Source organism: Apteryx mantelli, chromosome 12, assembly GCF_036417845.1.
Source record: "Apteryx mantelli isolate bAptMan1 chromosome 12, bAptMan1.hap1, whole genome shotgun sequence".
Lineage (NCBI taxonomy): Eukaryota > Metazoa > Chordata > Aves > Apterygiformes > Apterygidae > Apteryx > Apteryx mantelli.
The window spans coordinates 17,708,263-17,723,254 of NC_089989.1; the positions used below are offsets into that span (position 1 = coordinate 17,708,263).

The 14,992-nt window shown below is 36.1% G+C and overlaps 1 protein-coding gene across 1 annotated transcript in view; it reads left to right on the top strand.

The window, feature by feature from the left end:
- Positions 1–14,992, top strand: part of PRKAR2A (protein kinase cAMP-dependent type II regulatory subunit alpha) — a 72,644-nt gene that overhangs the window by 37,531 nt on the left and 20,121 nt on the right. Inside the window, exons 3-4 of the mRNA XM_067303408.1 lie at positions 12,146–12,198; positions 13,757–13,840. Coding sequence (XP_067159509.1) covers positions 12,146–12,198; positions 13,757–13,840 — 137 coding nt within the window. The remainder of the gene's footprint in view (positions 1–12,145; positions 12,199–13,756; positions 13,841–14,992) is intronic.

Consider the following 14,992-nt stretch of genomic DNA (forward strand, 5'->3'; position numbering starts at 1 on the left):
GTAATTAAACTTTTAAAGATTATAAATTGGTCTTGTGCTGCTTTTTCTGCATCTTCAGCCTAAAGAGCTATATTCGGTTCTGACTGTGATTGATATATATGTATGTATATGTATATATATTTTATCTTAGAATTCTGCTTAATTACTGCGGTTGTAGATTTCATGAGCAGAGTGAAGAGCAGTGATGACTATGAATGCCCAGGCTTAGTTTCCTTCGTTAACTTGACTTAGATCCACTTAGGGAAGCTAAAATCACCTCCCAAAGACAAGCTGAGCTGTTCTACTTGGCTTTTTTTTTCTCCTCACAAGAAAATAATTTTTTCCAAGGGAAGTTGCATTACACTGGTTAGGAATATTTAGTCAGACTTTGTGTAACCATATATGCCACCTCTCTGATGGTGTGACGGATGTGCCACTCTGAGTATGTGCTCTAAATTCTGCACACCGATAACTTTCTCCTGGAATGATTTGTAAGAAACTCACACTTACTGACTCTAGTCAGTTGATACTTGAGATTCACTGTTTCTTCTTCATTTTGGAGATGGGGAATTCTTTACCTTCAACTCTCTTCATTCTTCTGGCTCCTATCGAAGATGAGCAATCATCTCATAAAGTAGATATGTTGTTAAAGTCTAACATCTCTCTGGGCCTTTCCAGTGAGATACAGCACTTTCCCACCCTGGGAAGCTGAGATGTCAGGGTATGATAATGCTGTGCATAGAAAAGCCTTTTTAGTAGCTTTTAGCCTTTTTAAATGACAGCTTAAAAAATAATTTTCTAAGGAAGCTTTTATATTAATTATTGTCATGCAGCATGTTAGTATTCTTTGGTAAAGAATACAGTTTTGGAATCCTGTTCAATTAGGACATCCAAATAGCAGCAATGAAGCAAGAGGCAACACTTTTTATCTTTTTCTTTTTTCTTTTTTTTTTGTCTGAATGTTTTCTCTTGCAGGATGCTATCTACCTCTTCAGTGTTTAAAATCTCGTAACCTCAGGTCATCAAGGAAAACTGAGCAACTAACTTGCTCTGTGCCATTCTCTTCACATTCCACTTACCAGACTACCTGATTATCAGAGGATGACTTGAAAATCATGATCTGTTTTCTTCTCCTGCAACTGTAATGAATTCCTGTATTGATTATTCACCACCTTAGAAAACCAGTGGCGTAACTTCTACTGAAAGGTTTTCAGGCAGATGATAAATTGCAAGAAATTTGAGTTTTAAATTCAAATTTTTACGAATGGCATAAACAGCTTTCCAATTTGAACAACCTGATGCTTCTATCGTTTTTTGCTAGCCCTAATGATTGCAAAACTGGTATCATAACTAGAGTGAAAATAATTCATCTTAAAAATGTTGATATGAGCAAAAGCCAAGTGTGTGGGATGACAGATGAAAGTAGTGATAAATTGTGTGGGTGCTCTCATGTAAGAAAGTGCCTGAATCATTAGACAAGGGAAAAGAAGCCTATTTTCTCTGTTTGCAATACTGGGACTTGCTTAAAAATTCTTGGCATGTAATTGGCTTTCAGTGAACAATGAAAAGTATTTCGTTTCGGAAATTAGCAATCGTGACTTCAGAATTACTTGGATTTCACACTGTAGTGCATAGTTCTGTTTGTAATGGCTAGACTTTTTTATGGCATAAAGAGAAATATAACACTTATGAGCATCCATATTTAAAATTTAAGTCAGTGCAATAGCTCATTGGACCAGATCTGGTCCAATCTACTCAATGCAAGTACAAGTGAATACGTAGTGCTGCAGTGATGTGGAATTTTTTTTATTTAATCTTAATCTCTTCTTTCTGAATAATTGTTGATTCTTTTAGTGTTATGAAACAATTAAAACTGGTTCATCTGGAGCCAAACATTTAAACTTAAATTAGTAATTTTTATTAATTGGGAGAATGGGTTATATCTATGCACATTTGATAAGAAATTACATTAATTCGCTAAGGACAAGTTTTCCAAAAGCATTTGGGTAGCAAAAGCGGGGACTGGTTAATGATTTAAAAAAAAAAAAGGAGAGAGGGGAAAAAAAGAGTGAGGATAAAAAAGTAAAAGATATTTTAAAAACCTATTTAAATGTTAGTCTTTATATACACAAACACTTCAGAAAATCTCAGCCCTCAGGTTTTAGAAAATTTCATTCTCTCACTTTTTTTAGTAGACTGGACTTTTCCTTTTTTGAGGTGAGATGGGGAGGAGGAAGTTTTTTTTTTTTTTTTTTTTGAACTGTAGCTTGTTTTTAACATGTGAATTAAAGTCCGAATGAAAATATTCCCTCCGAACTTAACTGTAAACAACATAGTGATTGTTAAGCTTTTATGCACAACAAACTGAAAGCAGACGCTTTGGAGGAAATCCCAAAATGCATGTCACAATAAAGGCCAAAACCACACTTTTATACTTGGTGCAGAATATGGTGCTGTGATGTGTATATTTGGAATGATTTCAGGAATTATATGTGCTTTGCATTGGTTGTCTTAATAAATAAATTAGTACTTTACCCTTTATTTTATATCAAGTGTTAGACAAAGTAATATATGTATAGTATCTTAAACTGACTGATACACTTCTAGCAAGTTTAGGCCTCAGTATAGTTTGTAACTTCAGATTAAATTTTAAATGGATTGAATAATCCGTGTAGAGCAGAATGCTTTAAACATATCTGATTTAAATATGAATGGATATTCCATGTATTTGCAGAAACTTCACTCAGTCCTTTTTAACATCAGAAAACCTCAATGAGACTGCACATATTCCAAATAGTGTAAAGCTTTAGTAGTCAGAATACTAAATACTAGCTACAGGGAAAATAATGGGTTTAAAGCAATCTCACTTGGGAAGTGCTATGAGCATTTTCATAGTACTCGGTTAAAGAAAGACTTAATAGGTCAAGGCTTGACTTTGAGAGATGGCTTGGGGGGGGGGTATTTGGTTGCCTGAAACATTCACTTGATTCAGATTAGTGCATCTGAATGCCTATTTGTCCCATCTCTCCAATATTTGGGATAGGAAAAAGAGTGTAATCTTAAACTTGCTCATCTTCTGTATCAGGAAAGCACAGAACTGGTTATAAATAAAGCTCATAGCTCCTAACTGATCAGGTTCCCCCTAATATTGGTCTTTTGCCAGTTAAGCCCAGACTCTAGTTCAACTGTCCAGCTAGTTCAGCTGAACTCCATTTGTTCAGCAAGACACTAAAATTGAGAGTTGACTCATCCTGAAGATGAGTTGCATCAAGTCAAACAGTTATGCATTCCCAGTTACTAGCAATCTTCTTATTTTATGGTCACCAGAGAATGAGTTGCTCGCAGCTGATACAGGAGTGGAGGTATCTGCTGTTTCTTGCAAGGGGCTGGACAGCAGGTTTCTGCGTTGCCTGCCCTGCCTGCGTGCCAGGACAGGAAGCAGTCACTGCAAAGCGCAGGAAACCCTGGGGTTCTGCATCGTTACCCCCACACGCAACCCTTCTGTGTTGTCAAAACCATGCTAATTTTATGTTGTTCACTGTCATTACAGATAAATAGGGCAATATTTGTTCTACTAGGGGTAATGTGACTTTTAATGTATTTGGACATTATCTTAAAATCCTTAAAAATCATTTCTAAGGCAGTGAATCATTAATTTTGGAAATGCATCCTAACACTCTGACATCCTTCAATTTGCTGTCATGACAGATGTCAGGAGATGTAGGTAATTTTCCTTGCTGAATATCTGTTCTGTTCTTTCCTTGCATTGCTGTAAGACACAAGTATTTCAGTGCACTTTTCCTAAGATGCTGGTGGTTCTTTTAAAATACTGTGTGCCTTATTGCAGGTTTAGCAATTAATGTATCAGAATTGCAAGTATAAAGACAAATCATGGTCTGGAAGTTAAAAAACAATTTCCTATTTCTAGAATGGAAAAACACTTTGGCTGCTTTGTTTCTCAGCTAGATTATACTTGTTGTCTACTGTTGTGTGTAAGATGCATACTAATTTTTTGAAGGTTTATATTTGAGCCATTTATTGAAACTTGTGGAATTTTGAAGCATAGAACACATAAGCCTAAATGTAAAGTTAAGCATTCTCCATGCTCTGTTTAACCAATGTAAAATATTATTTGTTTTTATCAGGCATGTTGATATTTTTGGTGCTTAGTTGCTGATTTTATCTGCATCAGCTGGATAACATTTAGAAATGCTATAGCATTTATGTAAGTGGCTAAAACGCAGAAGATATTAAAGCAGAAGGCTTACTTATACAATTGTGAAGCTGGGTGCTCTGAAATAGTAGTAGCATCATGTTTTCCAGGAGACCTTTTTTATGGATGACTATCTCATCGGTAAGGCTCTCTTCGAAGGCTTGAACAAGGTCAGCAGTATGTTTATGCATTTCAGTCTTCTGATTTCCTCTTAACTTTCAAGAATAAGGCTTGCTTCATTTGAATTCTCGGGCTGTGTCACACAATTATAATGCCTAACTAAAATACTCTGCTGCTGTTTTAAGATTTTGTTTAAATGTAATATATGGAATTGAAAAAAAAAAAAAGTAGCAAATTTTCTATTGTGGATAGGTGCTTATGGGCAATATTTTGATTTTGCTGTTACCATATCAGAACTGTGAACTCCTGTGGTATTGCCTCATGGAAAGCTTTGTTGTTTGTATTCCGTCCTCTGCCATGATGGAAAGCTTTTTGTTGCTTTTATTTTTTTATGCAGACTCACCTCTTGCTGCAACATCCGGAATGGATTGGTGTTTAGTGGGATACTGGGCTCTACTGTTACAAACAGAGACATGAAAGCCCAAAGTGCAGGAGTCCTAACTGAGGCTTAGGTAGTAGACGACCTCTGTGTAACTATGCAATCTTGTGCCTCGGCTTCTCCAGCTGTACAGAAGAGAGACTACTTGCAGAGCGTTATGTTTTATCTACAAAGTGCTTTCATGATAAAAGTATAAATTGTAGGGCTTCAGATTACCAAAAATTACAGTCTATGAATGTTGTAGAGTTATTGAAGTGCATATACAAATGTGCATTTAGAGGATCTGGAAGGATTTTATTCAGTTATTTTGCCAGTGTTTTATTCTACTAAACAAAATAGCTTCATGGGTTTTTTTTTGTTATTACTTTTCTCCAGCACATGACTTCTGGGAGATGGGGAGATGACCTTTTAACTCCTGTGAGCGTATTAAATTAAGGATAAACTAAAGCACACGCATAACTCATATATAAAGGCATTAAGCAGAAGTTGTGTCCCTGAATAATTCAACTGGCAACTCAATACAGTTGGTATTGGTCAGAATTCTTTTGTAAATGATAAACAGCTGTTTGTTATAAAAAGATGGCCATAGCCTAAGAGAATTCTGTCCCCAGTCCTGCACGGGCATGAGTTTTTTAATTGCTCCGGAGTAGGAGGAGGATTTAAATAAAGATATCTGACCTGAAGATTCTCTTCTGAAGATTCCTTGCACTTCAGTATGAAGCCTCTTAATTCTTTTTCTTCCACAAGTTGCTTCTTACTTTGACAAGAAATGTCTTTCTGCAGTAGATCACAGGAACAGGTTTCTCAAGCAAAGCAAGCTAAGAGGCCTTTATCCCATTAGTATTATTTGCCTGGTGCTGTATACCCCTATGTGGGATGGTCATAGTGGAGCAGGAACATCAATTAACTTGAGGCTATATCTGCCCTTCATACTGTATGTTTCAGAAAGAGTTAAAAACCTCCAAAACAAAAACAACACTTACCTAGAAATGATTAGCTTGGAATGTATTGTATCATTAATTAAAGATGCTTTGTGTTTGTCTTCAAAATCCAGCTAAAGCAATGTTATCTTTTGGTAATGCTTCAATTGTGTGTGTGTGTGTGTGTGTGTGTGTGTGTAAAGATGTAATCTAAAAGAAACTGATTATTTGATTTTAGTTTATTATTCTGGGTCTTTCATCATGAAAGTCCTCATTTGGTGCCAAATGAAATGGAATTTTAAATACTTTACCAAACCTTCCTGTAGTGAAAAAGATTTTAATTTGTGTCTGTCTTGTTTTAATGGCTGCTCTGCTGTAATGTATTGTCTAAGTTGTTATACTCTATATCTAATGATAAAGCCTTTTATTTAAGTACTTAAAACCAGATTTTTATTTATCTATATGAATTTAGTAAAATATTTGAGAAATACATTCACGATATATAAAAACAAATGTAAATACAAAAGCAGATGTCAGCCAATTGTTAGAATTTTAAAGGGCTTGTTACATTGTCTGTACTTACATGTTGAGGAAGAACAGGTATTTGTAGATGTAGAAATAGGATTTCCTGAAAGAAAAGACATTATCATAAGAGGTGGCACTTAGGATGGCTCATGCAAGCTGCTTTGAACTCTTCACTTAAATGTAGTATGAAGTAGAAGTGTGTGACAGTGTGGCAGTACAGTTTTATCACAAGAGCCATTGTCACTGGTGCTGTGGCATTTCTGTCTTGATACGTTGGAAAGAAAATAAGCTGGAGAAGTCTGGTTTAGTTGATTCTACTGGAAAGTACATAATCATAGTGAGGGAGTGATTATCAAAGGTTTCTAAAGGCAAGGATCGCAAGCAGTATAATACATCATCCATTCTTCTTAAACAGTTGCAGTGCCCCAGCCTCCATGGACAAAAGCATTCATCCAGAATTACATAGGTGCAGCTAATCTTGCATTCAGGCAGGTCTGTGGACTAGATCAGGTCCCTCCAAACTCCATTTTGGGGACCTCTGTTTTACTGCTCTATTAATGTTTATAGTGAGAAATATCAGTAATGTCCAAATCAGAGATGGACATTTCTAAGGTGGGTTAGGAGTACAAGTGAACTATATGTTGGCTTTGGGGAAACCAGATGAACATTTTCACCTTCTCTTCCCCTCAACTACCTGTCGCTACTTATCTTTTTAGAGGTTTCTCACAAAGTTTTTATTAGCTTACGGTAGTTAAAATGCTGAAGTATTCTGAAATTTGCATAGAGTGCAAGGAATTTTATCATGACAAAAATACATATTTTGCAAAAAAAAATTTATCTTGCGAGCGATTAAACTTGCATAAACAAAGATGGTGTTTGTACTGCTCAATTTTTCTTGCTACATCAGCTTCTTCCTACACTCTCCCCATGTTATTGCTGCAGCCAGAAAGATCTTTATTGCCTTCAGATGCTGTCACCTGCCTAACAAAGCAGCGATCATGATATCTCATTTCTGAGCCTTCAGAAGTCTTAAAAGATGTGCCTGTTCTTAAAGGCTGAAGAAGGGGCCATACAAGGAGAAAGCATAAACTAGTTGTAGAAGCTACATAAGCTAAACTGAGAGCTGGAAGATGACATGTAGATGGTAGGATAAAAGCCTGAAATTTTTTTTCTCTTAAAGCTTCTGAAAATTGAAAATTGATTTTCTGTTCCAAAACTATCTGAAGTAAGTAGGGTAGGTTTGGAAAGAAGCTTGGTCTGCATGAAGTTTTTATGCTGATGTAGCTGTACTATTGGAATTACCTAACTGGGGTGAGTCACTCTTGTACATAACTTGCACTGCATTCGCACTTAGCATTTGCTCAAGTTACGTGTACTGAAAATGTCGCATAGGAAAGATGTGATTTCAGAAGTCTCTTCCAACTATTTCCAGACATTTTTTGAGGTTTAGATGAGACATTAAGAAAAGCTGCTTCCCCAGGAGGGTAGTGCGGCACTGGAGCAGGTTACCCAGAGATGTGGAATCATCTCCCTGGGAGGTTTCCAAGACAGTCGGGCAAAGCCATGGCTGCCCTGATCTGCCATTGCCAATAGCTACCCTGGGAGGGGTAGGTTGGACTGGATGATCTCCAGAGATCCATTCCAACCAATGTTTCTATGAATCTAAAAAAAATGCTACCAACAGATTTCTTTTGGATAATCTCGTGAGGGTAAGCTTGCCTTGGAATATGCATTTTATATAGGACACTGACATAGCTGAAACGTTAATTCAGTCAAGTGTAAAATAATGGGACAAGTATATTTTCACACCAGGAGAAGGGAAGATTGAATGGCCTTCCATTGGGACTGACTCCACTGTAACCTACAAACAATTAACCTTCAGGAGTCCTGGAATTAGGTCCCACAGGTTGCTGTCAGGGTTTTATATGGTTTAGGGTAGTTATGGGTGTTCTTTTGTATCAGAAGAATGGAGAAACAGCACTGTTTGCATGTAGACAGCATTAGACATATTGAAGATAAGCATGACACACGCATCTTGACAGGTAATGTGTTCAGCAGGGCAGACAAGTAATTTACCAATTACAAAAGGTGGAAAGAAAAATTGGACATATTGGGACTTAAACCAGAGGATGGTGTTGACGTAATGTTGTCCTTTGCTTTGCATTAGTCATGCTTTAAAATATATAGAAAAATGTTGTTGATTGTAATATATATTAATATGAGTAGGCTGCAGAGCTTTCTGTGGGCTTTCCAGCATATCACAGTATTAGTTTAAGCTTGAGGTCAGGATTCATCATTTTTCTATGTCTCTCTCTCCCCTACCTCCTCTTTTTTTGTTGTTTTTTTTACCATCACACAACAGATGTTATATTAAGTGTCACAGCTCTGCCTGCAAATAAATAAATTCTTGTCAATCAGAGCTGTCAGTTGAAGTCCAAAATGTGTCTGCCTCTCCACTTCTACCTCAATAAAGAAATTCCTATAGCAGGTTGAAGAAAGAAAAATATCATGGGAGGGCTTTCTTCTTGAAACACAGTCTCTGGACAGTATGGGAAGATGTAGTAATTGTGCATGTTTCTGGTATGTTTCTGTAGTGCCCTTTGTCAGGTTGAAGTGATTCCCAAACATAAGGGAAGGGTTAAAGTCCCACACTGTTTCCTTAGTGGGCTTTATGAAGTTGTTTTCAACCTTGCCTGGTTATAAGATAAAATAGGGAAGACCTAGGCGCACAAATCTCAACCCAAGCTGCTTGTATTCTCCAGACAAAGCTTCCTCTTCATCAACAGACAGAGGGAACAGATGAGAAAACATTATGAAATTTTATAGCAATCTTAAAATATGCTTCTAAGTTATTTTTATAAAACATGCATATACATTAAATGGGCATTTTAAAATAAAATACAATATGGCGAGACAGTTTGAAAGAAAATGATTTTGCAGCATGTTTCAAAGGTAGACAAATGCCAGAATGCTTAAGTCCTCTGGAATTTTGTTAGCCATCTGTTGCACCAAAATCCCACTGCCTCTGGTCTTGATGCACTGTACTGCAGGTTTATTTAGCTGCACTGTCCAGAAGAATCAGCTGCCTACAGGACATAAGTGAATCCTAATCTTTGCCCAAATTTAAAATTGGGTGTGAGACCCTTGGTGCCATTGAGAAAAGAATGAACAAATTGCTCATGTTCCTAGAGTGGCCTTTCCACCAAAGAACTACACTTCAGAGAGGTGGGCTGTTGTATTTCGCAGCAGTCTCTTCATTTTAGCATGTATCCTTAAGTACACCATAACTTAGTAGCCCATTCTGGAGCAAACATATGTGGATATTCCTGTGGCTACATCTTTATTTCCTGTGATCCTGCAAATGCAATAGACAACTTCTAATACTTAAGAGGATTTTTTAATATAAAACTATTAAGAACAGAAGTCGCTTCTCTTTTATTGTGAGATGATCTGGAGTAACCCTGTACAGAGGAAAGTTTTCAAAGAGTTGTAAAAATGCAGTGATCAAATAACCGTTGTTAGCTGGAGAAGTGGCAAGATTTGTTGCCCTAGGTTAAGACTGATCGCAACGTTGCAGAGAACTGTATTGTTTTTATTGCTACATGTTTTAAGACAAGGTTTTGCTCTAGTGCTATTCTTGGTCATGATAATAAAACTTATCTTCCCAAGGAAATCTTGAAAAGAATTTCCTCGGTTCCTAAATGTATTCTTAACGATAGTTTCCTTGCAGTTGGGGAGGGAGCAAATCTAAGTTGTGGTTTAATATTGAGAATTGAAATGATGGAACAGTGTAATGAAGTAGAGTGGTCTCTGAATTCACAGCTGTGCAGCTCGAATGGGCTTATGTGTCAGGTACTTTCAGAAGCTCAGGTAAGTATATATGTAGCACTTATTAGAGTACACAATACAGGACTGAACTCCAGATGACTGGTAAGATATGCAAGAATAAAAATCTCCAGTTTCCCCATACTGATTAAACCAAGGAGTCTTTCATTTCAGAAAATGTTCCTTATTAGAAAATCCAAGGCTTTCACAGTAGACTTTGATCCTTACTGTAAAATGAAAGGAGGAGGAAAGCTTTCACACAGAAATGCTAATAATGTTCTCTTTGTTGGTGCTTTTGTATTGCATTTTAAGTGAGTGTTTGCCTATCAGTCCAAGTTCTGTGTCTTTGTACACATCTATCTTCCCTTAATGCAGTTGTCTTTGGACTATATGGTGGACTATACTATTTTTCCAGCTGGGGAGGAATGCTGTTTATCCTTTTTAAAGTATCTATCCAAAAATATGAGTGGACTGTCCTTTGTTAGACTAAAATCATATGTTCATTTGTTGCACTTGCACCATTAATATGCCAGAAGAGGCAGTTTAACACGTGGTTTGTTATATGATGAGCAATAAGTACTCTTTAAATGGCTAATGATTTCACCATGGGTTTTTCATATTGTGGTACGATAAATGGATGTCTTGCATTGTATTCCAGTCTCTTTGCCCTCACCAGAAAGAAAGGAAATAAAATTGAATTTGCTAGGAAAAACTTGCACCTTTTAGGCAGCAAAAAAGATGCAAATCCTTCCTGGCAAATTAGGTTAGGTTTATGTATTTTTATAGCCCTTTTGAAAGCATAATGACAAGGTCAATAGTCCTGTATGCATCTTTAAATTATTTGCAAGTTGCTGAATACTAGGCCTTCTAGATTATTATTATTATTTTTAAGTCTGCTTATTTTTATTTTTACTAAATCCATTCAGTAGTTGTCATTTCAGTGAGCTTCTGGGCATTCTGCCAAGTCTTCAGTATTGTCAGGATACTGGATAAAGTACAAAGAAAAATGCTTGCCTGTGTTTCCTTGTAAAATTTTACAAGTGGTTTGTAGTCTCAGAAATAAGACCATCTTTATTAAAGCGAGAGCAAAGCTAGATGAAAGTAGGACTGACTTTCTATCTGTAAAGCTGGTTCGAATGCAAAGTTCACTTCGACCTGTAAGAACTGCAAATGTCCATGAGTTGATAAGAAAGTCTCAACTAGAGACTTAGGCTTTTGGCAGCCAAAGATGTTTGTATTTAAGCTGTTACACAATGATTTTACAATATTAACTATGAAGACAAGCCTTTTCTGAAGCATTAGAAATGAACAACAAGTTTGAAATTTTAGAAGCTCGTCATTATCATTACTTTTACAGTTGTTTCTGTAGGTATAACTTAGTTAATCATTTGGCAGAGCGTTGTTCCTTGCCACTACAGTGTATACTTTCCATGAACGTCTCATCCCTTTTAATGTTCATATCAGAACTTGACATTCATTTGATTAAACTGTAGTAAGGTACAGGAGTAGATGGGGGAGCAGAGACTAACCATTATTTTTGGTCATAGAATATACTATGGTCAAGCTGATTGTTCATTTCCCAAGTTAATTTCTGTGTAAATATGTGAGATATATATGTATAAATAAAAGTGGGAGATTCTCACTTGCAGATCTCTCTTGAGGTAGAGTGATTCCTACATCCCTCCTTGCACATGCTCTTTTAGTGTGTTTTTTTTCTGTATGTATTGTCCTGTGGAGAATGAGGCAATGTAGCTGCAATATTTACCCCCCTGCTTTTTACAGAAGATGTTTTAAAATGAATCTAAATAGAGATTGTTATGCTTTGAATAAGAATTGAGAGGAAATCTGTGTGCATACACCGAAGTACTCGACAGGCAATATTACCTTCTGTTGTAAGGCATAGGCCTTTTACGTGAGAGTCTGAGAACAGCCATACTGTGTATGTTCTGCGAATAGACAGGATTTAAGTCTCTGACAATACAGCAATGTAAGAACAGAAGTGGTTTTTTTTCTAGTAGGAAAATGAAATATAGATAGTAAATCTAGGGGAAAGGAGTTGAAGCTTGATTTGTTTGCCCTCACGTAATAGCTTCTTTTGACTTATTTCCTCTTTTTTTTCCTAAGTTTGTGCTGAAGCTTTCAATCCAGATGAAGAGGAAGAAGATACAGAACCAAGGGTAAGAATGAGTGAATTGTATTGTACTTGATTCTCTGTACAGTCTGATAGGTAGATGTCTGTATGTAAGCTTTTTGTTATCATTGTGCATTTTGTTCTGAGAGGTGGTGAGTGGCAACTCACAAGTGGCATTGCTCTTAAATTTTGGGCCACTTTATTCAATGTACTTACTTAGTCACTATAGCTTTAACATAATTTTATTTCAAAGGTCTTTAGAGCTGTGCTTAAGTCTACCACCTATACAAATTTGAATATTTTCCTTTCTTAATTATCTTCTTAAACACTTGTTGATGCAGTTCCTGGAGCACTGGTGAGGTTGTGAAGAGTTAGTTTAGCTTTAACACAGCTGTTTCTTCATGGGTGCTTAAAATTCCCCACATGCTTTTCACTGCCTTTCTTGTCAAAGAGTTCTGCCTGGGGAGACATTACTTGCTGCTCATAAGAGAAATACTTTGTTGAAATATTTTAAGCCTGTAGCCACCTGTTATTGTATTGTCTTTAAATGTTAGGAATTTCTAGGAATTACAAGTCCAGATATTGTAATTGTATTTCTTTAGAGATGCTTTGTGAGGAAATTCTGTAGCCTGGCTGGTCAGGTTCAGTGTTTTCTCTAAGGAGTTTCCAGGTTCCATCCCAAGGATGCTCATACTTCTGCAATGGAAATCTAAGACTAATTTAATTTCTTTTGAAAGAGAACTTACTTCATAAATAAGATGCTACAAAAAGAAAAAAAAGACGATGAGTGTTTTTGATCATTCAAATGTTTTTAGAGCTGGATATATTTATTCCATCAGAAGTCTTAATTTTCCTGACTGCTGATAAGTAAAAACAAGGTTCCTTTTAGAAGAGAAGTCTAAGATCTGCTCAACTTTGCATAATGAATTTTGAGAAATTCCTAATGTAACTGTTTTCCTACTAATTTCAGAAGTACAGTTATATGGTAAATATGAGGTAATTAATGTTTTTTACATATGTTTTCATAGTTATACCCCCAACAAGCACATATATAAACATTTCTGTGAAGGAGTGAACTTTGGTTCCTTTAATCTGAGGAGAGGTTTATAATTGAAAAGAAGTACAAAGAAATCTCTCCAGCAGCAAAGTTTTTATTTAAGTAATTCTGTTGAAAAAAAATTATACTTCTTACGTCAGATAACTTTTATTATTAGATGGGCTGATAGAAATATGTAACATAGGTTTTGTAAGTTTTTTTGGGAACTAATACAGCCAGAGCTTAGAACAAAAACACTTGACTTTTTCCCCTGTTCAGGATGCCCAAGCCTTGACCATATCTACAACTGGATTAGAAGAGGAGAGAAGAGAGATCCTCTTCTTCCTCATCTCTTTGTGTTATTGCCCATGTGTTTATTGTCAGAATAATTTATTTCTTATCTTACTTTTCTTTCACTCTGTCTTCAGACAGACTATTTACATAAACATAAAACCTAGATACTTTGAAGCTCTTGATTGGTGTTCTGTCTTTCCCTCTGAAGTGAAGGTTCAGCCTGTAATTATATTTATTTACTGTCATGACAGTTTTGTTTTACTTTGTTTTAAAGGTAGTTCATCCAAAAACTGATGAACAGCGATGCAGACTGCAGGAAGCGTGTAAAGATATCCTGCTGTTCAAAAACCTAGATCAGGTAGTATTGCTGTAAGGAAATCTTAACTGGAGTTGCTGGTTTGTATGTACAGATAATAGTTTGATCTAACAGTCCAGACACTGTTTTTGCACTGCGATAGTTTATGAATTATTAATTATGTGCAGGCTGGCTTGGGGCATATTTTTGGAGATCAAAAATCAATGAATAATACAAACAAACATGTCAAATTGTCAGTTACCAGGATTGCCAGATCCTTTTCCCTGCAAAACGCATTTTTTTTGTTTTCACTAAAGAAAAATTATTTTTTAATTCTGTTACTTGTCTTTCAGTAGCTGCTGCTGGGTACCATTGCACTTGATTTTCTTTTTCATAAGAAACGGTTCATAATTTCACATGTAACTTAAAATGGGAAAAACTTACACAATTCATAAATTTTCGTGGTGAACTCTATCCACATTTGTTTGATTTCAGAATGCTGTATTTTTTATTAAATATCAAAATTTCAGTCAATTTTCTCTAAGTGAATGTAAAAGTGATATTTCTAGGATCTTCCTGTTCTTACTCATCCTGTAAATGTGTTGCTGAAGTTAATTACTTTGATTTGATAACTGTTTGCTTCAGCATTAAATTTTAATAATGAGTGTCTCCATCACTGGCACTTAGAAATCTTAATTAGTATCATTTTTTTTAATGAGGATCATAGGATAGTTTAGGTTGGAATGCACCTTTGCAAGTCATCTACTCCAGTCTCTGAGACACCATAAAATAAATGCATCTCATCTCTGGTACGTATTTTCCACCAAAACAGAAATGAATCTCCACTACAGGTTGGAACACTATTTTAATATTATTACTCCAAAGAGGAAGAATGAAAGCTGTAACACTAGTAATGGACCCTGCAGCTTTCTGGGTTGAATCATTGAGCTTTGTCTGAGATATGAAAGGATGGATGTGGTAGTTTATGGTTTCAGATACGCAGCTCAGCTTTCCTTGAAAGCAGGAAATTCTCCCAGTTCTGGTTGCTCTACAAACCTCGAGACATTGAACTGCATTCCTGAAAAATTTGCTGAAAGCTTTTGATTGCAGCAGGCTTGAAGAATTGTCATTGAGTCAAAAAGTTTTTTGAAAGCTCTCTTTTCAAACACTGTCCTTTCACTGTTCTGGGATTCCTGATGTTATTAAGCCTATTCA